This window comes from Falco punctatus (assembly GCF_963210335.1).
Source record: "Falco punctatus genome assembly, contig: scaffold_31, whole genome shotgun sequence".
NCBI lineage: Eukaryota > Metazoa > Chordata > Aves > Falconiformes > Falconidae > Falco > Falco punctatus.
This window is the reverse complement of record NW_027660132.1, coordinates 908,148-934,305: the sequence shown is the minus strand read 5'-3', so window position 1 is coordinate 934,305 and position 26,158 is coordinate 908,148. Positions and strand designations below refer to the sequence as shown.

Sequence of the window (26,158 nt, the reverse complement as noted above, 5' to 3'; positions counted from 1 at the left end):
GCAGTCAAACTGTGGCTCTTAGATCACAACAGATTTCTTTGGGTTTTGTCAGGAAAAAAATACCTGATTGCAGTGTGTTCCTGTGTATTGTTCAAGGAAGAACGATACCTGAGCCTTTTTTATGTGTTAGGAAACAGAAATCCTCGTGAACAGCTGCTGATAGTCAAAGGTTCTCAGCTGAGAAAGATGACGAGAGGTCATCATCCATGCAGATGCCTGCTGCTGGCAGGCAAAATGTCATACTTTTGGGTTCAATCTAGACAGGTCTAATTGTATAATAAAATAAGTTAAAGGCGTATTTCATGTTCTTAGAACTTTCTTCATGCTAATTTAACTGTTTTGTTAGGGCATGTTTGGACAACTGCAGCAGGAGCTTGCTGATGCACCTAAAAAGCAATCTATGCCAGAAGCTTCACTTGAAGTTACTACACGCTACCACAGTGACCTGGAGAGAGACAAGCTGCGCTTGCAAAAGGAGTTGGAAAGAAAGTTGAAAACTAAGGTACTTAATGTCTGTAACTATATGAATAAATCTGAGTGTAGCTGTTGAAAGTAGGAGCGAATGTTGTCCTTTTGCACCACCTTTTGCAGTGTTCTTACGAAAACTGAAGTATAGAGGGAACCAGAGGAGCTTTGCAGGAAAGCTGTAGGGTGATTTTGTGTGTGTGTGTGCATGTCATCTTATCCCCCAAAGTTGTAACCTCATCCTGTCGCTTCTAGAGTATTCCTTCTTCCCACCAGCTCCAGCTGCTGTTCTTGGTTATGGTTCCTAAGGTGTGTTTTACACTCCACATCAACCTTGGCCATAGGTCTTGGATGGGTGGAGGAGAGCTTAGGCCTGTTTCTGTGTAAGTTACTGCATTCTCCTGCGCTCTTGTCTTTTCCGGCCACCTTACTTTTTCTTCTGCCACTGTTGCCTTCACAGACGCAGAAGCAGAACATGCTGGCTCTGACATCCAAGGACTTGCACAGCACGTGGGAGGAGCACTTGAAGTCAAGATCCCACCTTGAAGAGCGCGTTGCTCAGCTGGACGAGGAGAAGGCTGAACTGTTGCAACAGGTGAGCCCAGAAAATTCTCCGGGCACCGGGCCAATACCCAGGAGAACCACATGCACCTTCTGGTCAGGTTCTTACATATCATTGCTTTCTGTTATCCCTGCCATTCAGGCTGTGAGTACCTTATCGTTTGGGGGTCACGGAGGAAGCAAATAAAAGCTAGATGGGTATCTTTGTGTAAGTTCTGGAGTGGCTCTGTTGGGAAGAGTTCCCAGTGTGGTTTGCTATCAGTTGAGCACATCGAGCAAGGCCACAGTTCCCAGTTCTTCCTTGGATTTTGTGTGGTCATCTTCTGACCCCTTGGTTTCTAGGCAGGTTTATGTTTCCAGTGCGTGTATGGAGGAGCTGCTGTATGTTTTCAGCGTAGCGGGAGCTTAAAAGCCTTGCAGAAAAACATACTGAAGGAATGCTGGGTAAATGAACGAGTGCTTGGGAAACAAGCAGCGCCTGCCAGTTGCCAAGGGGCAGCCTTCCCCTTTTCTCCTTTTCTGTAGAGGGAAAATGGAAGAACAAAGTCAAAACAGCTGCCAGCTCTCCTCTGGTGTGGCTGAGAAAACACCAAGAGGAGGAAAACCAGCATGTGGCTAAGTAAATGCCCACACAGAAGAGGTGGAGGTAATGGCCGAGGGGAATAAAATGTTGAAGAACTCCAAAAGATCAGATTCCTCCACAAGCCCCTGCCTGCTGGTTGGTGGAAGATCCCATGAAAGCTTTGGATGGATTGATGTTCTCCCATGAAGTGCATACCTACATAATCCCTACTATGAGCAGAGGCACTGCCAAAAGTGTTCTCCAGCATCTTTTCCACCTGTTATGTCTAGAAGAGGATGGCCTTTGCTTCAGGCGAGGGCATCTGTTTCTGTAGTTACATATTGGTCTGTTTGATGTGAAACCTGAAGTGATGGATGGAATAGCCTCGGGAATTCCGTCCCATGGCATTCTGTGGAACGTGGCTAACGGATAGAGATGTCCAGCAGCTTCTCTGTGGAGAGCGCTAGATGCACAGACTGTACGTAGGTATTTTTCCTGTGCTCTGTGTGCGTGATACATCTTTCTTTTCTCTTTTGAAAGTGCGAGAGTGAAAGAAAGGAAGTGAAGAAGCTGGTAGAGTTGAAACGCCCAGTTGAACTACGTCTGGCCCAAGAAATGAAAAGAAACCTCGATCTGCAGAAAGACTGTAAGAGGTACGGCTTTTTAGCGTGGTGAAGAGGTATCCCTGCGTAGGAGTCATGTTTTATTAAACTTTAGTGTAAAAATAGGTGTACCTAACTGTGAGCAGATGCCAGCCTCGTGTTAGTTCTTGCAAGGTACTTCTGTACACCAGCCCCTGGTTTTCAATAGCTGCCAAAACAACTGCAGATGCAGGTTGCCCTGCAGTTCTCCTGGGAAAAAGGGAGTCTTTCATTCCTCTTTTCAGGTGAAATCTGGACTCTCCAAGTGTATGTGGCACAGGAATACTGTTTTTTCCTGGTAATTCCTGGTGCGTCAAGTACATTAAAGATAAAGCAAGCTGTGTCTGTGCTGTTTACATGAGAGTATGTGAAAAAGTCCAGTTTTGTTTCTTTTTGCTTCATTGTTTTCATGACTAGTTTGCTGTGCAGGTTGAAGAGGCTGCTGAGCAGAGCTACGAAGGAACTAAGGGTGTATGAGGCGAGAGGGGGACTGTCCCAGCTTAATTTGCAGGGAGAAGTGAAGAAAATGGTCAATGAAATTGGCAGATTAAGAACAAAGGTGAGCTTTATTTTGTTTGGGTTATTGTGGTGGTTTTTCTTTTGTAACCTTTATTCTTTCTTTATACTTCTTTTCATGTTGTTGATTTTGACTACTTTTTTCTTGGCTGTATTTCTGAAATTATTTGGCTGGTTTTTGATGTTCCTTCTATGGTCACAGTAGTAGGCGACTGTAATACTGATGTAGCTCTTAGGGGTAAAGATGGAAGTGTTACGTACACAGCAGTATCTGCGAGGGCGCATCAGGGGTAGGCTGTCCTGCAGAGGAAGGGCAAAGCAAGAGCCACAGCAAGGCTGGCAGGGTCTGTGACCACACAGGCCAGGGATCAGCCCCACAGGCCCTCACCAAGAAGAGCAGAAGAGTTCTGGGGACAGTTCTGGGGACAGTAAGCAGAGTCCTCCAAGAGTGCAGATCACCAGGCCGGTCCATAGGGATGGGCAGGTCTGCAGTCCTACTGGGACGTCACGTCCATGGGTGAGGGCCAGGGCTGAGAGCAGTGAAGGCCCAGCACAGGCCTGGCTGCAGCTTGAGGCCGTGGCAGCATCGTCGGGCTCCGACGGATGCATTCCCTCTCGGAAGAGAGGGGAGTAACGCCACCATCACTCGGAACAACTCTGTGCAGTTGGCCTTGCCCAAGGTCACCCCCTGAAGCCTGTCTCGGGCACGAGTTGAGCAGGAGGCAGGTGGGGGTTTGCTTTTCGGAATGGTGTCTTTGCTTCCCAGGGCACGATGCAGTGTGAGGTGATGCGGAAAAAACCCTGTAACTTGTTGCTTACTAGTAGCTGACTCAGTCCGTCTTTCCCTTGTCATGGAGACCCAGAAGTAGAGTTCCCAGAAGTGGTTCTGAGGTTGCTCTGCGTAATAGATTCTAGTTTTTAATTTTGCATCCTTTCTGTCTAATAATAAACAAACAGTTCCTGTTGTGCCCATAACACTATATCCACAGGACCCATCAGCACTCTCTTACCTTCCAAGCCTGAAACTGAATTTCAGCCCAGCCAGCTACCAAAGTCCCTACCAACTAAAACTGGGTAATCACAGGGGGGTTTAATACCATTCTGAAACATTTGACATTGCACAGGAACTGTAGGGTCTCCTGGTCTTGGCTGGGGAGTGACCTGTAAAAAACCCAAGTTTTTGTGGCTGAGCATGCGTGCACTTGGAAAAGGACTGGAGAAGAAATACTTCCTCCTGGAAAGAGCACAGAGATGGATTGTGTTTACTCTGTATTGCCACCTTGTATATAAATTCCTGCCTTTCTTCTAATGTTTGGAAGAAAACAAATACACCCAATTAAAAAGTGCATTTTGCTCTCCATTCCCCCATTAAATGGTCAGACTGATTACAGAAGTGCTCTTGAAATGGCTGCTGCTCATAGCCATTTCCCAAAACTCATACAATTCAGGTTTTGCAACCTGAATTTACTTGGCTGTGTTTTCAACAAAAGTCTTTTTTCTGTCTTTTTAAAATTATTATTATTATTTATTATAGCTTTTCCTTCTAGAGATCACGTCTACAATAACAGATCGCTGCTAATACATTGAGGATCAGCTAAGGAAAGTGACTGTACATCAGCCACTTTGGTCGGGAGAACACTGCCAGAGTGAACAGGCTTGATAAAGCTGTGAAGGCTCATTCCAGAAAGGAAAATGAAGGTTTTAGGAGCTGTACCATTATTAGCAATGAAGAAAAAGAAGGTATTTCAAAGGGCTGAATCTTCTCCCTAAAAAGTGGTACCAGATTCCTGTCCTGTTGTAATCAATATTTTCAGCGCTAATCACAGTGAAGTGTGTCCCTCTCTCTGATTTAGGATTTCTTTCCCATCTCTCTGTTTTTCACAAACTCATTGGCAAGAGACAGTTTCTAAGAGGAAGTAGTGTGCTGGCAAGGTGTTCCATCAGTCAAACCATCTAGGGTATACTGGACTGTGACATCACCCCAAAACCTTATGGTACTTATAATAAGGTTTCACCACGCTGAACTACCTAGCGGCATCACCGCAGCAGTACAAAAGTTGGGAACCATCCTCCTAATCTATACCAAAGGCATGACCTGTCTTTTGATTTCTGGACCACGTTTCCATACCCTCAGTGCGCGTTTGTGTTCTTTTGTGGCAGTGCCAGCTCAGCCACATTTACTGGAAAGTAACTTTCTGACCCTGTCCTGGCAAGGCAGGTAACTAGATGATGCCTACAGCCCCCCCCCAGCCCCCCTCCCGCTATATTAACCCTTGCTGTTCGTTCCTTTGGCATCCATTTGCCCAGGGCTAACGATGGCACACAAGCAGGACTGCTCAACAAACTAGGAGGCGAATTGCTCGCAGAGCTGTTTTGGCCATAACTCCCTGACGAGATGCCCTTGCCCTGAACGACAAGCGCTTTCCCAGTTTGAGCCATTTTCTTTTAAAACCAACTAGACCGAGCCCCCCAGCGTGCTCGCAGCGCGGGCCCCGCCGGGGGCCAGCGGGGAGCTGTTGCTGCCCGGTACGCCGGCACCCCCCCGGGCTTCCCGACAGCGGCCCGAGTGCTCTGCGGGGGGCGCAGCGCCGCCGCCACCCGCCGGGCCTCTCGCTGCCCCCGGCCCCGCTCGGCAGCGCCGCGGCCGGGCACCGCGGGGCAGGAAGTGACGTCACTCGCGCTGGACTCGCGCTGGACACGCGCCGGAGCAGACCCCGCCCCCGCCAGCAGAGCCCGCCGGCCGTTTAACCGCCGCGCTCGCCGCTGAGGGAGGCGCTGTCCGCCGCTGCCGCGCTGAGGAGCAGCCTGTGCGCTCGGCTTCCCGCCCTCTGGTGGTTCGCTCTGTAGACAGCCGTACCGGGCCGCTGCCCGGGGCCCCGATCCCCCTGCCCCGGGGGCCCCCCGATCCCCCGTCCCTGCCCCGGGGGCCCCCCGATCCCCCGTCCCTGCCCCGGGGCCCCCCGATCCCCCGTCCCTGCCCCGGGGCCCCCCGATCCCCCCCATCCCCCGTCCCTGCCCCGGGGGCCCCCCGATCCCCCGATCCCCCGTCCCTGCCCCGGGGGTCCCCCGATCCCCCGTCCCTGCCCCGGGGCCCCCCCATCCCCCGATCCCCCGTCCCTGCCCCGGGGCCCCCCGATCCCCCGTCCCTGCCCCGGGGCCCCCCCGATCCCCCGTCCCTGCCCCGGGGCCCCCCCGATCCCCCGTCCCTGCCCCGGGGCCCCCCCGATCCCCCGTCCCTGCCCCGGGGCCCCCCGATCCCCCGTCCCTGCCCCGGCCCACCGGCTGCCTCCCGCCGTCGCTTCGCTGAGGCGGGACCGTGCCGCGGGATGAAGAGGTTTTTCAGGTTCTGGAGGAAGAAGAAGGGGCGGCCGGCAGCGTCCGGCAGCTCCGCCAAGCCCTTCCCCACCGGTGCCTACGAGCTCCGGCTGAAGGACCTGGGCAAGCTGCACCGTGCGGCCGCCCGTGGCGACCTGGGTCAGGTGCGGCAGAGACTGAAGAAATACGGCATCGACGAGCGGGACACGGCGGAGCGGTAAGCGGCGGGGGGCAGCAGCGCCGGGCGGTGCTGGGGCGGGGTGTGGGGGGGTTGCGGGCAGCGCCGGCACCCGCAGGTGCAGCTGCAGCCACCGGCAGCTCAAGGGCACTGGGAGCGAACGGCAGCATCGCTGCGGGGAGCCTCAGCCTGGGCGGGGAGCCAGGGCTGTGCTGCCAGGAGCCCTTGGAGTCGGCCGAGCATCCCCCGTCTTGTCCCGGTCTTGCCCCGGCCCCCTCCGTGCCCTCGTTCCCGGGGGTGTTGCCTTGCCTGGGGGCTCAGGAGCTGCAGGGGGCCGGCAGCAGCCTGGCCAGGGCGGGTTGCAGAAGGAGCCTCACGGCCATTCTCCAGGCACACTTGGAAGGCAGAGTGCAATTGCATTACCCCTCTGAGGCCTCAGCATGGGGGGTTAGTAGTTGAGCTGAGCAAGCTGCACTGCCTCAGCTGGGAGTAAAAGAGGGGTAAGCACTGCGTTTAGGAAAGGGTAAATGTGCTGTGTATTGGTGCTGTGTGGACGGTTGCCCGATGTGCCTTTTGTGACTCTGATGTTGCAGCCAAAGCAACATCAGTCTGATTTTAGGTGGCAGTTACTTTGCTGTTTGCTCTGTGGCCTTGGTACAGCTAATTAGTGCCTTGGTTTGGAAGATCTGGGCAGTGCCATGCAGAGGAAGCTGCTGCTTCTGGCAGGTGTTAGGATATGTGCTTTTGAGTCGAGCACAGCAAGTACTTGGCAGTTGTATCTTAAGGAGAAGCCCTGGGCTGCAGCATAGCTCCTCATGATCCACCGTAAGCCTAAGGGAATCAGCTGAAGGTTTTGGGTCTTGTATGTGTTGAGCTGTTAATGCCTTTTCTGAAAAGACTGAGTCAAAACATCCATGACATTCAGAGGAGATGCTGGTTTAATCAGAGTACTTCAGCATCCTGGGCTGTCTTTTCTGAAGACTGGACTTTTGCCAGCCAGCTAGCTTATTGCCCTGAAAACACCTGGAACTGTCTAGATTTGTAGGAAAAGCAATGAAGAATGCAGTCCGTCAGCACGTGGGCTGTGTGCCTGAGTGTTGCCAGCCAGTATTAGTTTATGCAGCTGGAGGGTGGGTGATGCTGGCTAAGGTGGCTCGAGTGCACTTTTGTGCATACTTAAGCTGCCAGAGTCAAGGTGCTCGATGGCATTTATGGAAATAGTTCTGAAAGTCTCTCTCTTTTTCTTCTTACTGCCTTCCCATTCACTGTGGCTGATTCAGTCATCAGTCAGTCACCAGCTCTTAGCAGACCCTGGTATGAAATTGAGCTAGTTTTTGTGTTTCAAGCTCATCTTGTCTAGAAAGCTTTGTTTCCTCTGGAAAGGTTTCCTTCTGTGTGCCAGGCTATTGTCAGTGTTATAACAGGACAAATAAAGTCACAAACGGTAAAAAAAAACAAGCCAGGGCCGGGGGGGGGGGGGGGGGGGGAGGGGAGAAAAGGCAGTGTACTATGATGAGCACTGTGGTGGTTTTGCCATGATAATGCCCAGTGCTGAAAAGCTGCTGAAAAGCGCGGCTGAGAGCAATTCAGTGGACAGAGCCTGCCTGCTTGCTGCAGCCACTGCCCTCTGTACCAGCCATGGGGGTTGCAAGGCCACCTGTGCCCTCTTAGTGCTTGTGGGTGTGATGTGTGTTGTGAGTGACCACTGGATACAGCTGCATTTCAGGGCTTCATCGTGTTGGAAGACTTGATATCATTGGAAGTAGAGGTGAAGAATAGGAAATAATGCAAAGTAACGGCAAAAATGTGTGCATTGGTTGTATGACTATCTCAGGTTTGCTCCTCAGGATTTCCAAAAGCAAAATCTTGCACCAGGAACATGGCAAGTATCACACATACAAGTTCCTTCCATAAAGTGGGTCCTGTAGCCCATAAGACCTCCCGAAAGTGTGCTTGATGCAGCATCAGTTAGGAGCAGGCAGCTTTCAGAGGTGGTCTAGCAAAACCTTCAGCCTCACTGACAAAGATGGGCAAAAGTCAGCACAGAGTTGGAAGCACTGCAGGCACAATGCCAGCTAGTCATGGATCCTGGGTCAGAGCTCATCGCTAAGGGAGATTTACCCTGTCAGCTGCCTGTCAGACTGAACTCCAGCGCTTTCATTGCTTGGCTTGTAGCTGCTGGGTTGTCGGCTCAAGGGCCATTCAAAGTGTGTACTGCCAACCTGCTGTTTCCCAGTGGGGTTGTTTCGTGGCTGCTCAGCATCAGCAGTTCTCTTCTACTCTGTAGGTGATCAGCATAGCAGCAGCAGGAGCAGGAACAGAATCTGGGCAGTGTCCCCAGGGTTGGGTGGCAAAAGAAGTTCGGTGTTACTGGAGGCCTCTTGCAGGGACAGGCAACCCTGAACACCGGTGTTCTCTGCCAGCCTGTTCCCTGAAGTGGATTTTCTGTGGAGCACAGCAGGCCTTGCTCCAAGCAGAGCCGTCTCCTGTTGACAGACTGAGAGGCTTGGTTGAGGAGGACAGCAACAAGTCCACAAGTTTTCTGAAGGCTTTTCTGTTTGCAGAGCTGATAGTGACTACTTCACGTCTGTCATGCTTCCTAGTGGTTGGTAGTAGCAGCTTTCAGATGATTGTGGACTCCTTCATAACCAGTCCTGGTTAGCTTTCAGATAATCTCAGCCAGTCATTTCTTCAGAGATGAAGGATCCTGCATGTTTACATGGGAATTTCTCAAAAGTGGTGGTAGTTGCTCTTGAGCTACTCCTCTGTCAGTGCTCCAGTCTGTTCCCTGTCTGTAGCAAGACATTACAAGTGCTTTGAAGTTTTATGTATTTCTCTCATCCTCATCTTTGTTGCAGTGGAGGAGGCTTTTCAGCTGCCCTGTAACAAGTATCTGTGTTACAGATTACTGTGTTTCTGCATCACCTGCCACTGCATTTGTGTACCTCTCCCTTTCCATTCCCCCGTAGCCAGGGAGCTGTTGTGCTTCTGCCTCAGCAAGGTTGGTTGAGCTTTCCTAAATACAAGAAGGACCTACCCACAGTGATGTGGTTCAGAGCCAGTGCTGGTGTTCCCCTCAGTTCTTGAGGAACTGTGGGATTGTTACTGCATCACCTTCAAGGGAGGAAGGTCCCAGCTGTTTTCTAGCTTGTCTTCTGCTCTGTTGGGACAGGTGTCCTGCAGAGCAGCAGGTGCTTTGCCTTTGCACAGAGTGAAGCTTGTGCTGATTTGTGCCTCTGACTTAGGGGGAAACACATGCAAGGACTTTCTGGGCAATTTCTTTCAATATAAGTAGGCTGGTTAATTGACATCAGACCCAAGGTGTTCTGTGGTTTGAAGGAGTCCTTTTCTTTCTGGCAAGGCTTTAACTTGAAGAAAAGAGTTTCATTTTCTTATGCTGGTCATGTATTATGGAAACACAGTATTCCCTCCCTGGAGAGGACTTCCTCTGTAGTAGGCTTATTATGACTATTGTAGTTATACATATCTGAAGGATCAGGTATTACTTTCCTGTACTCAGGATTACAGTGTTCTGTCTGGTTTGCTGCATGTTATGGGGGGCACTTTGGTGCAAGTGAGTACTTGGTTTTGTTGCAGTAGTAAGCAAGCTAGAGAAAAAGCAGAAATTCTTGAAGTGCAGGGAAACGCTAATACTCTTTATATAAAGCCCATCTACATCTCTGATACTTCTGGCACATGAATAATTACAGAACTTAGAGGGTTGCTTGCCATAGTTCTCAGATTCCCAAACTTTGGTCTTTTTTGCTGCACCACAGGTGTAGTCCTGCTGGAGGCAGTGACCAACACCTGGGCACAGGAATCTGTGCAGATTAAGTTCTAGAGTGAAGGAAATGGCACCTTACTAAGCAGATGCTGCGGAGGGGTTTTGCTGGCCAGTCTCGGGTGTTTGGTGCGCAACTGCTGTTACTGGTAACGGAATGAGAAATCATTTCTTAAGCTTGCTTTGTGCAAAGTGAAACTTGTGGTCATATCAATTTATCAGAGCCTGAAATTATTTCTCTAGTTGTCTGTTTGTGCTAATTTAATATGTTTAATTTTTAGGACACCTCTGCATCTTGCTTCTGCAAATGGCCATGTGAATGTTGTTACATATCTCGTAGAAAACAAGTGTAAACTAAATCTTACTGACAGTGATAACAGATCGCCGCTGATGAAGGTATTTGGAATATGTTATGCTCTTTCAAGTGGGGCTTGCCAACTAAATGAGAGGTGGCTGGTAGGATTCTTTACACAGCTCAGCGTAGAAGCATGCATCTGGTAATCAGTGTGGAATAGGCATATGTTAGCTCAGCTTTGTAGGTGCTCTTATTTTCCAGCATTGGGAAGCTGGGGCAATTGTAACAGAGTGCTGGCAGTTCTTCCTTTTTTGCGTGTTGTTCCCAGGCAGTACAGTGCCAGCAAGAAGAATGTGTAGCTATTCTGCTAGAGCACGGTGCCAACCCACATCTGGCAGATGCTGACGGCAACACTGCCCTTCACCTTGCTGTCCGATCTCCTAATACAGCTGTAGTGGGGCTGTTACTTGAGCATAATGCCAATATTGATGCTCGGAATAAGGTAAATTTTTGTATTTGTTGAAGAAGTTCTTTCAAAAAGTTGTACTAGTATTTCTCTTGTAGGGTTGTTTTTTTTACTTTTATTTTTAAATGTATTTATCTGTCCTTTCAGGAGGGAAACACTCCGCTTATTCTTGCTATCTCTGAACGTCATGAAGATATAGCAGAGTTTCTTCTGCAGAGAGGAGCTGATGTGCATGCTCGAGATCACTGTGAAAGGTGAGTGGTTTGTCAAAACTCTGCATGGGTCTCTTCAGTATTCTTTAGGTTGGATTAATCGGAGGCCTGAGAATGAGCTCTGAAAAAAAAAACAACCCAGGGAGCCACATAGCAGCTATTTCTGTGTGACTTGTGAAAGAACATCTGCACTTGGCTGTTGTCATACCTCGGTGGGTGCTTTCCTCGTAGAGGATTACAAGAAGGCATTGTCTGTGGTGGCCCTTCTGGCAGGAAACATGCTGTTAACTCAGCAGCACTGCCTCGGTTTGAAAAGACATCTCCTGCATAGTGGCATAGTTTGTATGTGAGTGTTGTCTATGTGGAAGCTTTGTCTGAAGATTGAACGTTTGGTTGTTTTGACTCCCTCTTGCATTTTATGGTTGCTGTTAATATTTAATGAAAACTGCGTTTTCTTTTGCTCATTCAGTAATGAGGACAGTAGTTTTTGAGAGCAAATAGGAATAAAAATAATTACAGTGTCTGTGTCAAATGATCTACTTCATAACATATTTTTGGTGTTTCAGAACCCCACTTATGACTGCAGCATCTAGTGGACAGCTTAATTTAATAAAAGTTCTTCTTCGATATGGTGCTGATCTTTTCCATAAAGACACTAATGGATGGACAGCTGAGGATTATGCTGTTATTCATGGATATTCTAGGTAAATTTTTGACTTTATTGTTAGAATAGGTTGTCAGTTGTCAGTGTGGCTTTTGAATGTTTTCGGTAATAGCAGCACGGTTTAATGGTGTGTTGAAAGCTGTCCTGAAGCTGTGCTCAGTGGCGTCTTCTGATACATATCGTTCCCTGTGTCTAGTATTAATCTGGATGTTGAAGAAAATTTCCGCCCTGAATTGTCTGTAGATTTTAAGTTTTGACGCTAAGCTTGCACCTGCCCAATACAAACTCTAAAACATGTCTGTATCCTACAGTTACCCAGAGGTAGAACGTGGCAAACTGAAATGCATGTCAGTCCTCTCCTCAGACCAGCACCATTGTCCTTACTGACTTCCACTACAATGAGCAGGAACTACCAGCCTTTTGTTTCAGAGATCTAACATATCCCTTTTGTTAAAGTCTTAAGCAGTTTCACCCCTCTTATGGATAGCTTTGTACCTGTGCGTATCCCTTCTCTAAGGTGGTTATGTGTGCTTAACAGCTAAGCTGAAAATACTGTGCCGAGCGGGAGCTAATAGCTTCGTAGGTGTGGATATGCACCTCTAGAGTGAACATGACTGTAGTGAATATTGAAGTATGTAGTAGTCGTGCAGTAAGTTCTGTGTGTATTACTCTCAGTGAATGCATACAAGTATATGAATTCATACGGCTATGAATATGTGTAGGGTGGATAAGTGGCTGTTAACTGTTCTATTAAACTGTGTAAGCAAGTATGTGGTTGTTTTTACCAAATATGTTTCTTCTCTTTCCCTATATAGTCTTTGTAAACAACTGGTGGAATACGCATTCTGGGGAGACAGAGACGAAGGTGGTGCACAAGGCGACACAGTACCTGGCATTCCTCACCGGGCCAGAGCTGCTGGCTTGACGTTGGGTGCACCTGCTGTGGACAGAGGAGGTAGGATCTTTAATCACGCAGGAGCTCACGAGGAAAATCACTGTGGCCTTTCCTTTAGGGGGTTTGTGTTGTCAGCGCTCACTGTGTTTGCCGTTGACTTTAGTGGAGGCATCAGGTGGGGTAGCGCAAGAAGCTTTGTGAATATGCTGACTTGTTGCTGGTTGGAGGTGCTTCTTGTCAGGGGTGAAGGCAGCTGCGGTTTGTGTGCTACGGGCCCACTTACCGGGTTGTTGCGTTCTGCCTGCCAGATTGCCCATCTGTATAGGTTTTCATACAGAGAGAGAAGGGGGACAGGGAAGGAACTAGGTGAGAGTGGTTTTGGTTTTGGGGTGTGTACTTGTACCTGTAGATGGCCATTCAGATTGTGAAAATGAATTGCAAAAGCAGTAGGTTCGTCCTGAGTAGTTGTTCATCTTCCTGTAGCTGGGAAGCAACAGATGAGTTAGCAGGGCCGTACATGTCTTGTTGATTTCCACTGAGTTTGTGCGATGGTGTTTTAATATTAATAGTTTCACCTGCACTAAGCTGCCTTTAGTGAGTTGTCTTATTTCTCAGCATCAGTTACGATTGTTGCTGTGTAGGTGCTGTAGAGACATACTTAGGAAAAATCGTCTTGGAAAAGTCACTTTGTTAGAAACAATAATGCAACTTCTGTGTGTACTGTATCTTCATGGACATAGTTTGATTCCAGTAAAAATAAAAACCACTTCTACTTCCAGTAATTTTATGAAATAAACATTAAAAAGTCCATATTAACTTGTGATCCAGAAAAACAATTGAATTGCCTTGTTATCAAAAAATTAGCTCCTTCAGTGAGTTCATTTTAAATTAAAAAAACCAACTCCTTAATTTTTAAGATCCAGTCTATGCTTACGAGCTCATATAGCCCTAGAGGAATCTTAGAAAACTAATCTTTTAATATAGTACAAGACAGTTTGATCTTTACCTCTCAGGCCCTACAGTGGGAAGTTCTATCCTTTCTGGTTTTTTTAAGGGTGTTACATCAGAACTTTGTGGCAAATGGGCAGCAGACAGTGTTCAAACACAGTTTATTACTCCTTTTTTAAATATGTCATGAAATATGAGCAAAACATGGGATATTTTTTCCGAATTCACTTTTCCCAGATAGGGGAGTTTAATTTAGAGCCAATCTTTGTTCCTTTGACTTGGAATAGTTGCTTTGATCTAGTCAGAGATTTGTAAAGTTTCTTGATAGATTGAAGGAAGATGTAGAGGTTTTTATTTTTTTTTTTATTTTGTTTTTGGAAAGCGCATGGTACAGGTAGTTTAATCAAGAAAATGTTGCTTTTACCCAAACAGCACTCTGTGGCTGCCTCCTGTGCACATAGATAATTGCTGTGGTACCACATTGTGATGACTGACAGGCCTGGGTTATGTTAAAGTATGTGGCTTGAAGAATAATACTGTTGTATATTCATTTTGGAATCACACCCTCAGGGAAATATGGCTTCTTGAACCAAGTAATTTGCTCGGTTCCTTGAAAACAGTAATACTACTAGCATAAGTCAACAATGTTACGGGAAATCCTCACTTGAAGAGGCCTAGTAAGTGTGAAGAGCATATTTATGTGGGTTAAGGACTTGGGAGGAGAAAGAGTGCGCTGTGGTCTCAGACTGTTTATAGTAGGGCTTGTTTTTCTTGAGTAGTACGAATCTTTTTCTCCTTGTGCTCAGTCTCCTAGAAAATGACCCCGGCCTGTTGAGTGAGAGGGATTAGTAGCATGCAGGGAACACTTGGTGGCATTGATTCTGCAGTCTTTTGCTTGGACACACAAAGTACAGGTCCTGCATCCTGAGTCCCTTTGATAGGCTGCAGTAAAAGCTTTGAAGCCCCTGTTAGAGGAGAAGCTAGACTGATCTTGAGACAACGCAGGAATACCCACTTTGAATTCTTTGTTTTAATCTTGCTCTTCATTCCTGTTTTTCTGGGATCTTCAATGTAGTCCTTATTCCTTTTGCACTTGTTGAACATTCTTCAAAATACTCGCTTCTAGTGAGCAAGTCGGTATATTTAAGAGGTTGGCTCATGCTTATTTGAGTGTTTACTTTTTGTCAGAACATGAACCTTTTTGTTGATTACAGACAGACTTGCAAAAACCTCCAAATGAATGGCTTCCACCTCTAGCATATCGAATGACAGACTTTTCAGATTTGAAGCTGGAATTTCTTTGGCAAAAAGTAATTATGCATTTTTTCTAAAAGCGAAGGTTCAGATTTCTAGTATGTCTTCAGTGGCAGCTTTTTTTAGCTGCCACACTGCATATTGGTGTATTGTTCCTTCAGCGTTTCCCTGAGTCCCTACAGAAACCATTGGTTTTTCATCATAGAGCTCTTGGAAAAGAAACAAGTGCTTCAGTGTGTTTCACATTGCTTCTTCATTTCTCGATTTTTGTAAAAAGTGATACAGGAGATATAAATCAATCTTGAGGTCCTTTTTTTAACTCTTACATGTGTATTTTCGATAGGAGTCCTCTTGCCACATCCATTCCATGTATTTGTGGTAACATCAATATAAGCAGGACTCCCTGTTGCTCTGAGGCAAATGTTATGGCCTTGTCACAAAGACATTTGGGTTGGGTAGCTGCAATAACAGAACCACACCATTCATTGACATAAAAAATAAAATTTTACTAAGTAGGATGGGTAGAGCAGGTGCATGGTGATTTATATTCTAAAGCTTCTGTTCCACAACATAGACACGCGTACACACACAAGCACACATGCATGACACTCACACCAGTCAGTGCACCCGTTCTGGCCCAGTTGTGGCCTGCCCTATAGCCCTGGGGGAACAGGATATTCACTCTGACTGCTTGTCATGCCTGCGTTCTGGCTGGTGGCATAGCTTCTCTATGTGAACAGTTCAGCATGGTCAAATCAATATATGCAGGGCTTTTACCTTCAGACTGAGGTAGGAGGGGGCTGTGTTTGCTTCAGGCACCATCTGACACAACTGGCTAGCATATCTCCAAAGTTTGTTGGCACCTACAGATTTTTGGGATGCTTAGAGGGATTTTAAGTGTGCCGTATGTATAAAACACTCTACAAATACGAAGGAATTGCATTGGCAGTCAGTGCTGGGCAAGGACCAGTCAAGCTGAGAGAAATTCAAAGTTGACAGTACAGTAAACTGCCAAGAATCTGTTTCAGTGTTTCAAAATATTGGAATATAGGTATTCTACAATGGAGTAAGTAAATTAAGTTACACTGTTTGACACTGTCCCTTAAGAGTAGAGTTCTGTAGGTTGTGATAGGTTTGGCTTCTACTTCTTGTAACTGTAGAGTAGGCTGATGGTCACAGTACATTCTCCCATTGCTACAGCTTTGTTAGTGTACTGGTTAGGTTTTCCAAATTTTTGGGAATTCACATTTATTCTGGTGTCCTTGTTTGGTCTGTCCTTGACACGCCTTTCCCTAAACGGATATAGGAATGCCACAATCTCCTAGCCAGACATCAAGAACAGGAAAACCAAAGAAAGGTATTCTATACAGTAGCATTTCAACTGTGAAACATGTTATGTGATGTACAAATACTAACACACCTGTGATGTTTATTATCTTGGAGGTCTCTATTCTGATGGTTTTGGTTTTATAAATCAGGTTTGAGAGCAGGGTTTGGGCGCTTTTTGTTTGCGTGTTTTGCACGGGTCCTTTACTACTGAATTGAGTGATTGCTTTGTGTCATTAGTGATAGTAAATAATATTATTTAAAAAAAAAAAGCTCTTCTGTTACTCCAAAATTAAAATGGACTTCAATTAAAGTAGAAACAAGTGATCCCCAGATACTGCTTTTCTAGATACCATTTCTACTGTAGGGCATCAAGATCTGTCTGAAAACTATCTCATAGACTTTCTCTCTTGCTTTCCAAAGAACAATGGGAACTGTTTTTGGTCATTGCTTAAAGTTACTATACATGGAAAGCAAAAGTTCAGGTAACTTACTCAACATGATATGCCCTTTGTTTTCTTTTCCTTTTAATGATTTTGTCCAAGACCTCGGTTTGGCTGTCATCATACAAATTTATGGAAGGCCACCAATCTCCTATTTATAAGCAAGTTCGTTTTGTGATGATAGTTAACGAGAACTAATTATCGAGGAATTGAGGAATGCTGAAATGGATACGATGTGGAGGTTCTATTTGTTGTTTTTTTTCCTTTCTGTCCTGGGAATTGAAGAGGCCTTTTATTTCATCTTAGTTGTTGGTAATTGAGAGGTTTTCGCACTCTTCAGGCTGGATTCCTAGAGTTCAGGTTTCTTTAGTACATCAGTGGTGTGCTAGAGTGCGCTGTCGTTGAGTTTGCAACATGTGCATCTGGGCCACGCTGCCATTCAGAGGGATCTTGACAAGCTGGGTAAATGGACTGTCAGGCCTGTCTTAACAGAATTCAACAAGGGCAGATGCGAAGTCCTGCACATGGAAAGGAACAACCGTTTGCTACAGCACGTGCTGGAGCTGCCTGGCTGGAGAGCTGCTTTGCTGGGAATAGCCAGAGGGTCTTGGCAGAAAGTGAGCTGAGAATGAGCCAGCAGGGTGCCCTGCCGGCTGAGAAGGTTAACGGTGTCCTGGGCTGTATGAAGAGCAGCATAGCCAGGGGACTGAGGAAGGGGATTGTACGCTGCTACCTGGCAGTCCCTGGGTTGTGTCCAGCTCCCTGGGTATAATTTTGAGGCCCCAGTGCAAGAGAGAGTGGTCTTTCATCCGTGAGCGAGTTCAGTGGAGGGCCATCAAACTTTGCCAGGAGCAGGACTACTTGCCTTTTGGGGAGAGACTGGGGGAACTGGGCTTGTTCAGTGTAGAGAGGAGATGACTTTGAAGGGGACCCAGTGGCAGCTTCTAGCACGTATAAGGAGAAGACAGAGACAGGTGCCTCCCAGTGGTGGGTGACAGGAAGCAAAGGTACAAGAGGCATAAATGGAAACAAGAGGATTTCTAATGGAATGTGGGCAGCTTCACCATGGTGAGAACAGTAAAACAGAGGTTGTGCAGTCTCCCTCCTTGAATGGTTCAAGATCAGAGTGGAAAAAGCCCTGTGCAGCCTCATCTGACCTCAGAGCTGAGTCCGCTTTGAGGAGGCGGTTGGCTGAGAGACTTGCTGAGGTCCCTTGTGACCTGATTTATCCTGTGATCCTGTGTGCAAGTTGCTTTCTTAATTGATGAAAGCTTGGAGCGTAGTATAGATTGTCCTGGTTACGCCTGTCTTGCCTGTTGAATACCCTTTTTGGTGCAGCATAGAGAACTGCTGGGGATTTTTCTGCCTGAGGATAGGCATTAGATCTTGGTTATGCTTTTTGATGTTTTTTACCTTTTCAGGATAACCTGTAAGTGGGTAGAGCACCAGCTAGTATAGTATATAAACCAGTAAAATCTCTGTCAACAGTGTGTGCTTGTGTGTGCAGTATGAGTACTTCAGCAGTTCATTTATTTACTGTCTTGCTAAAGCACCAGTATTTTGTTAACTGTTTATTAACGTAGCATATTCATGCTATGCTGGGCTTTTTTTAGTTTAGAGATAGTTCTTAAACTTTTAGGTATAAAAGTTCAAAGGAGATATAACTCTAGTCTTTTTTGTTTTGTCAATTCAGTGTGACTTGAAAAAGCAGTTGTTTGGAAATGCATGCGTTCATTCATGCTGTCTTACATAAAGTTGACTCCCCAAAGTTTCATTCTGCTATGACATGTAGAGTTGTCCAGGTTAAATGTTTGTATGTGCTGGTTGATTTTTAGCATGCCAAATCTAATTTCAACATGTCAATTAATGTTTGAACAGCAATAGACGACTTGTCGCAAGGAGACTCAATCAGGTAAGACTTTAAACATACCCAGCACATACCTGAGGAATGATTGGAGAGACACAGTACTCATTTTGCTTTACTTTTTAAGAAGCTTGGAGAAGGAGGGGAGCGATGTCAGTTGGCATGCTTCTGAGGAAGAACTCGATTTTTCTCCCAAGGTATGGTGTACTTACAGTAAACGTCCTGTAAAAATAAGTGATCTGAAGGCAAGTTTTCTGGGGGGTTGAAAGAAACTACAGTTCTAGCCAATATTGTTTTCTCCTTAGAAGCAGTCTCTGACCTGCCAGCCTTTTTTTGTGCTGTGAGTTTTTCCTAAAAGACCTGTAGCTGTGGCAGATCATGCAGTAGATTTGTGGTTTGAGGCAAAAGAGCCATAGGCAACGAGATAAACCACCACAGTTTTGTTTGTTCTTGGTCATTTGAGTCAGTTTTTCAGTTTATAAGTTACTGATATAACCTGTTCTGTTCTTCCCCAAACACTGTTAATGTTTCCTGTAGATTTCGTGATAGAATCCTAACTGATAACGGGCACTTTTTAATGAAGATGTACTGAAAGCCTTCATCACCTCGTTCTCCTTTCCTCCTCATCAGGTTACTCAAGAGTGCTCAGCGGATGAGTTACTCAAATGGGTCATCTTTTTTTCTTCTATTGAGATGGCATTCTGTGCTTGCACGTAATCTCACACTGCATGTTTTCCCTCTTTTTTTTTTTTTTCTTTTTTTTTTTAATGCTTAGGCAGTATTCTTTTTGTCAGCTACAAGCTCTCAGGCCTGCTTTTTTTGCTAGTGTTCTGAAGAACTATTAACTTCTGCAGTGATGTCTGGAGCATCTGTTCTGTTGCTCTGGGATTCTGCAGCGATGAGGAACCGGTGTTCTAGTTCAACCTACTCTGCAATACTGGAGATGCAAGCATGTTTAGTTTTAACATGATTTCATTTTCTTGCACTGATTTAAATTATGCATTTTTTGGCATGTTTTTGAAATGTAAGGATATTCTGGTAAGTGTACTTGCAGGGACTAATTAATGCATTAAGTCTAGGGTTCTTAACAGTTACTTCCCTTGTGCACACTTGCAAGTAAGCATCCAGAAGCTGCGATCTTAAATATAACTGAATTTTACTGAAGTACTGCAAATACTAAACCCAGATTTTTAAAACTGCTATGCATGTAACCATAGTTTTGGAAACAATTTTCAGAAGGGTGCCTGCACAGTATTTTGGGGGTGAAATACTCACTGAATTGCATACGTGAGGAGTGTTTTTGTACTTAGAAGTACGGGATGGAGCCAGCACCTGACCATTATCAAAAGGACAGCCTGATTACATTTAGCGTTCAAGATTTGATGTGAACAAAAGATTTGTTGTTGTCGTTAGTGTTTTTTTTTTAAAAAGTAATCGTTTTTGGCTTCTTTATTTACAGAAGCTGCAGAAGCCAAACTTGACATTCTTAATGAATGTTTCCCAGCAGTTCAGGAAAAACAGTAAGCTATTTGGAAAAGATTGCATAGTATACTAATATATAAATAAGATGATTTGCTAAGTAGTTTTTTTAACATTTCTTTTCCTATAGTAAATGAGAAAAGTAGCATTTTGAAAACACAGCACTTGGTCACTTCAGAAAACATAAGTCATGTTGTTAAAATGAAGCTATTAATCCCCTCCTAAGCCTTTGTCCCTGGCCAAGTCCTTCCTCCATCCTGCCCATCCTTGACTTGGTTCCTTTTCCAGACGTTCCCAGATTACTCCATTAATCTGGTAACATGCCTGTTGCCATTTACATAACTCCTTTTGTTGTTTTGACATAACTGCCATGTCTCCAAAGACGGTGAATAATGAAGTATCTTGCAAGTCGGTACCAAAGCAAACTGTCTTTCAAAATCTAAATAATTTGCAAGATAAACAAGAAAGTTGGAACAAGAAAAGCATGATTGGGGTGAAGTTTCACAGAAATGATGACTCCCTTTTTGCAGAATCTAAGATGACAAACTGGAAAAAAGAGACACCTCAGCTTCTCTCAGATAGTTGTGGTCTTAAGGAGAAAAAGTCAAGCTTCAGTAATGGCTTTGAAAGTGATAATAGTTCTTTGTCAGCAGGAAAAAACCCAAGGCTTGAAAGTCAAAGACCAAACTTTGACTTTCTTGAACATGTGGATGATGAAGATACAGAAGAAGAGCAATATGAAGTAGATAATAAAGTCTGTGAAGCACTGAAACAAGAAGGTGAAAACTTGTGCTTGAATAGGCATGAAGAAAATGTAAGAGCAGCATTTCACTCAAGCACCAAAGTAAGTTATATAAGGATGATTCAATCACAAAGGTATTTTCTAAGGGTAATAAAGGTAAGAACCAAAAGGTAAACTGGATTTCTGTTAATACTTCACGTATATCCATCTTTTGATCTTCCTTTTTTTATATTAGAAAATGCCTTTACTCCTAGCCAAAGCAGTTTCTTAGATATAAGAATAGAGTTGGGCAGTATTTTCAATATTTTTTTTTATTGGTTACAGTGGTTTTGCAGGAAAACAAATAGGCAGTATAATTTTTCTGAAATAAATTCATTTTTTCTCAGTTGTATGTACAGTTTTTATCTGTCAAGATTTATTGCCATTTAGTAAAATACATGGTGTGATGGCTGAAAGTGAGGAACCAAAAAGTTTGAGTAAGATTGAGAGCAGGAAGTTAGTGATTTTCCTGGAGCAAAGTAGAGGAAGAAGAGCGTGTTCCGGTACGATGTACTGAAATGAAAGCTAGAGTTAGGCTGACATGAAGAATTGCTTCTCCGGAGCTTTGCAGAACCAGGGGTGAGACTTAGGGCTAATGTCATTGCTGTCTACTCATAGAGTCCCATGGAAAAACTGAAGGCATTGTAAAACAAAGCTCAACAAAGTTTCCCTGTTGTCTTACACAGGAAAAGCATTTTTAAAGTTGTGGATGGATGGCTAAGAAGGTGCTTGTTTCTGCTATTTCCAGCTGTTTGGTCAATATCTTCTAGGAAAAATCACCTGAACGGGAAGAAGAGGAGAAGGAGCAGGAAAAGGAAAACACTGGTGAAGAGCTACGAACTGCAGTTGTTGAGGGTGTGAAAAACTCTATTTGTAATGATAGCCATCAAATCCACAGTGCTTCCAAAGACAACACTGGTGAGAGAAGTGAGTTAGTGAATACTGATCCCAGTTCTTCCTCTATAAATATTAATGCACAGTAAATGAACTGAAACGGTGATTGACTTCTGAAACAGTAAGTTTTTCCCTTGCCTGTGAACCTTAGTGAGCATTGGCAAGGAGGAAAGTAGCTTTTGTTCCTTTTCATTCATTCCTGAAGAACAAATTGTGGCCTTGGATTCCAAACGATGCTACATGGAGCAGGTGTCATTCTTGGTTTTGTTGCTGTGTTCTCCCTGAAGCGATCAGAACAAAACGCACAGTTGAAAAAGAGGAGGATTAGAGAGTCTTGGGTGTGACAGTAGTATTCCCCTTTCTGGCCTGTACTGTCAGACTGAAAAGTTGTGATTGCTCTTGGCTGAAGCCTGGGAAAGATTTGAGTCCATCTGAGAGAAAGCTGTTCTGTTCCAGTGCCTCACCTTGTCCAGTTTTAAAACGTAGAAAGTCTCTCCAGTGCCACGCTTGAGTGTGCTCGAAAGCATTGCCATGTCAGTCAGGGCTGAGCACTCTGGTACTCACCTCAGGTCTTGGAGCAGGAGGAGAAGGCACACTTTCCACTGTGTGTCTCCAGAGAGTAGAGTGGTGTGGTAGATGTTACCAGAGCGTGTGTAGCTGCTGATCAAATGCTACAGAGCGGGCCTGGCAGAACCTGCTGTATTCCAGGTGTTGTGCCTATACATGCTCTTCTGTCTGTGCATTTTGCCATAAGCCTGCATTTGGCACAGTGTGAGTAGTCCTAGCTGAGGCTGGAACCAGCAGTTCCCCTCTGCTAGGACGGGTGCCCTCACTGGTCTCTAGCTCCTTTCCCGGTTTTTGTGTGCATGTCTCCACAAGAGCAAATCCTGAATCAGTTTTACCTAACGGACTAGCTTAAAAGAGAGAAATGAAGATAGTTTAATCTGGCCAGGAACCTACTGAGACTGAGCCTTGCGTGTGCCTAGTAGAGAAGAGATTCGGATGTTAGCCCCCTGAGATAGAGACAAGTTGTGTGTTTGGGGTGAGATTTTGGGCGGTGAGCCTCTCCTCTTTTTCAATGGCAAAGCTTAGGTGTCTACCTTCTGGGAAGGTGCAGGGTAAAAACTGCTAGTCAAGGAAGATCTTTTCTGGTAGTGCTACAAAAGGAGCATTGTTTCTTGGTGATTTTAGCGTGAAGATGTGTCGGGTGGTGTTTCTATGGTACTTCTTGTACAGTGGATAGTGGTAGTCAGTGGAAAATTCTGGAGCTGTGGATTGGAGAGCAGGTGACCTAGAACACTATGCCACAGGGCTGCAGCATGCTGGAGCCTCTTCCTGAGCGTGACACAAACCCGTGTTCAGTGCTGCTTGTAGCTGTGTCAGCTGTTGTGCATAGCCATCTCCTGCTGGAGAGGAGGCAAGAGAGGTGGCGATCCAAAGGAAGTACCGTGGTCTGTTGTGTGCTGGGTGTGAAGAAACCCTTGAATTCAACACTCACTGCTTAGTTTGTCCTCAGCAACAGAACCGCTGTGCATCTTTTGGGCGCAGGGGTGATGGGGAAAAGCAGAGTGAAATAGAAGGGCTCAGTGTCTCACCTCTTACTGCCTTTGTAGGTGCCCTGACTGCGGTGGGAGCAGAGGAAGAGGAAGGTGCTGAATCTCCCTGGGATTCTGAGGTATTTCCTGTGAAGGACACCGGGGTTCCCAGTGGGGCGGGGGTGGGGAGCGAGATCCAGAAGCACTCGGAGCTTGGGCCCTGCCGCGGCTGAGGCTTATTTCCCCTTCTCCTGGTTCTGCTGTATGTTTGTAACTGGGGGCCCTTGAAATACTTGTGCTGTGTGCTAGCTGTTCAGCGAGGCTTGGGGCGAAGGTAGGTCGAGCTAATGATTTGGGTCTCATGGCAGCTGGCCCTTGGAGTTGGGTTTCTGGTACAGTATTGCGGCAGTGAAGTTTCTTGCTGCTTAAAATAGTCTGAGCTTCTCAGCGGGGCTGGCGGGATTGTTGCTTTTTCACCACACAACTCTATTCCGCTGACGTGTTCAGTGGTTGCCCTTAGGGTCTGCAGCCTAGATGATGAGCTGCTTTGGGAAAGAGCCTTTCTACCGTTTTGGCCCTTTTTGAGAGTAGCGTTCAACAGAAATACCACACGTGCTGGCTGTGTTTGCCCTTTTAGTTCTTCCTGTCTGTGGGAATGGGTTAGAAGAAAGCGGGCAGAGTCTGTAGCTTACGCCCTCTGACTTCTCTTGTGAGGAAGAAGGAACTCTTCCCCACCCGCTTCTTAAAAATACAAGGCTAAAACGCTGCTGGGTTGTTTTGGGTTTTTTTTTTTTTGTAGCCTTGGTTTCTGTAAGCTTTGTCTTGCTCGTCTTTGTTCAACCCTTGCAACTGGGAGTAGCAATGTGTTCGCTCCCCACTGCAGGACGTGTGCCTGGGGAACGTCAGCACAAATTTGAGTATCGGGTACCAGTTCAGTCCGAAAGTTGGGTCCCCCCCAGACCTGCAGTTACGGGTTGGCAACCCACAGCTCGAGTTACCGTGTTAATTCTCCCTTGCGGCTGTGCAGTTTGCCAGCGTGACAGACTAGTTTAGATGAGTTGTGAGGTTTTTGCCTAAGATCTGAAAACACACAAGTCTGCTGTGATTTTCCAATATACTGTGTCTTGACGTGCCCTTTCCAAGGGGCTGATCAAAGGCTTTTGTGATTCCATGCTGTGCAAGTTGGCTTAGCAGGAACATTTTGCGTAGAAATGAGTTGAGAATTTGTACCGATGCTCACGCCCGTGTTTTATGCTCTACAGACGGATTCTGAAAGTCCGGAAGAAGGATCACCTGGTGTGTTGCTTCCAGCTGCAGACAGACACGGAGCGCGCTCACGGATTGTTTCAGGGGAGCGCCACACCGGTAACTTCCTGGTGGACTAAATGTTTGTCTGTAAACACGTACAGGCTGAAGTGAGCTTTTATCGATGTCTGCCTTAGGAATGCACTTACGGTGTGGGTGCGCGCTATAGCAATGAAGTGCTTAGTATTTGTTAATTAACACCAGCTGTCACGGCGCTTGCTGGCAAGTTGTAAAGGAAGTTACCTTGTTTGCGTTACGTGTGCCCTTTGGATGTGTTTGTATCTCTTTGGGTTCGGGTTCTTGTGGCATAGTGCTGAAAGTGTATGTGGTTTAGGGCTGACCTGCCTGAACACCTGGACATTCTTGGATGATAACGTAGCAGAAGAAAGCTATGATCTGGCCAAGCACTTTTCCCCCCGTCTTAATTTTTGATACCTTACTGTTACGCTTTGCCTAGGAGCTAAAACGTGACTGAAAGTTCAGGGTTTGTTGTGAAGGGCTTCTGCCTGTAGTTTGCGACGCTGTCTCTTGAGCATCTGGAGTGTAGAATGGCAGGGAAGTTTTGCTGTTGGCGTAGAACTCTCATCTGAAGGATTTCTCCTTTACTAAACGGTCAGTCCTGCTTGTAGTGTAAGTACAATAGAATAGCTGAAGAAGCGAATCCAGTTTTAGTTTAGTAAGCTGGAAGCAAAACTTTAAAAGCTCCTGGGAGCTTGTAAATCCCCTTGCTGAGTAGTTGTCGTGCTTTGTATGATTCTACTGAGAGAAGTTTAAAATCGGTGTAAAAAGGAGGTAAAAGGTGATTACGCTAATCTTTCTAAGGTTTTTCTATACTGCTAGACCACCAAGTTTACTGAAATCAAATGCTGTTTGCTTTTTAACCGTTTTTGTAAACATGAAAATAATGCTGTGGAGCCATTCTTAGTAACATTTCATGCACTTCTTTCATGAGAGGACTCAAACTGTAAGATGACTAAAGCAGAGGACTTGAGAAATATAGGTGGGCCAGTAGATTGTGTGGGTTTGTAAATGATTTCCATGTTGGACAAAAATTTTTTAAAAATTACATATTTGGAACTGTGCTATAAATGCAGATTACAACCAATTGTAATGGGTTGGTTTTTTTCCTTTCCACACAAGCTGGACCCGAACAACCTGATAAGAACTAGTTTGCTTCTACCTCATTGAATGATGTGTATGAGGTGTCTGTGTCTGCACCCACGTTTCCTCTGTCCCATCGATGGAAAGGAAAACACTCCTCAACATTAAACACTTGTAGGATAATCGCAGTCGTAGTGCTGCTGGACTGTTTTACGGTAGTTCGTTACAGCAGACCAGCTTTGGCTTTTGAAATGATCTTTGTAGAAGGCAGGGTTCAGCTCCTCAAAAGAAGTATTTTGATCTTGTTGTGCTAACAAGCATGTCCTTACTGCTTCCTATGGCTTGTCCTGGTTCTGTGAGTATTGTTTCTTAAATCCAAGGCGCACGATGGGAAGCGTGCATTGTCCATTTCTTGTATACTGATACAAATGCTGGATGTTGAAGTAGATTGAATGTTAAGTATCGCAGTCTCGATGGAATAAAGCTTGCGAGTAATACTTAGTTGTAGAAACTGCTGATGTTGAATGGAGTGAAAGGTGCCTTCAATTAAATGAAATAACACTTTCCAAAACATTTTTTACCTCCAGGCATTTTGGAGAACCCCGACAATTCCCAGGTAAGTATTTGCTCGTGTCAGACTGACTACTTGTCCTGCTCGTTAAATATTATGTAGTTAC

At 45.6% G+C, this 26,158-nt stretch overlaps 1 protein-coding gene and 1 pseudogene across 5 annotated transcripts in view; both read left to right on the top strand.

Annotated features, from left to right (window-relative positions):
* The first annotated feature begins 243 nt into the window (after positions 1–243).
* Positions 244–4,796, top strand: LOC308057887 (ankyrin repeat domain-containing protein 26-like). 4 transcript variants are annotated; one of them, XR_013925506.1, is made up of 5 exons: positions 244–502; positions 926–1,060; positions 2,129–2,267; positions 2,647–2,788; positions 4,293–4,796. XR_013925506.1 is itself a non-coding variant. In XM_080411911.1 (3 exons), the coding sequence occupies exons 1-3, from the start codon at positions 350–352 to the stop codon at positions 2,261–2,263; spliced, it is 423 nt and encodes a 140-aa protein (XP_080268037.1). In that variant the 5' UTR covers positions 244–349; the 3' UTR covers positions 2,264–2,559. The 4 variants fall into 4 exon arrangements, 1 of the variants encoding a protein (XP_080268037.1); XR_013925504.1 differs by lacking the exon at positions 2,129–2,267 and having other exon boundaries at positions 2,659–2,788; XR_013925505.1 differs by lacking the exon at positions 2,129–2,267.
* Positions 4,797–6,071: 1,275 nt separating this feature from the next.
* Positions 6,072–26,158, top strand: part of LOC308057883 (ankyrin repeat domain-containing protein 26-like) — a 66,461-nt pseudogene continuing 46,374 nt past the window's right edge. Inside the window, exons 1-6 of the transcript in view lie at positions 6,072–6,277; positions 10,301–10,415; positions 10,643–10,816; positions 10,928–11,034; positions 20,193–20,777; positions 24,338–24,440. The product of the transcript in view is annotated as an ankyrin repeat domain-containing protein 26-like (transcript). The remainder of the gene's footprint in view (positions 6,278–10,300; positions 10,416–10,642; positions 10,817–10,927; positions 11,035–20,192; positions 20,778–24,337; positions 24,441–26,158) is intronic.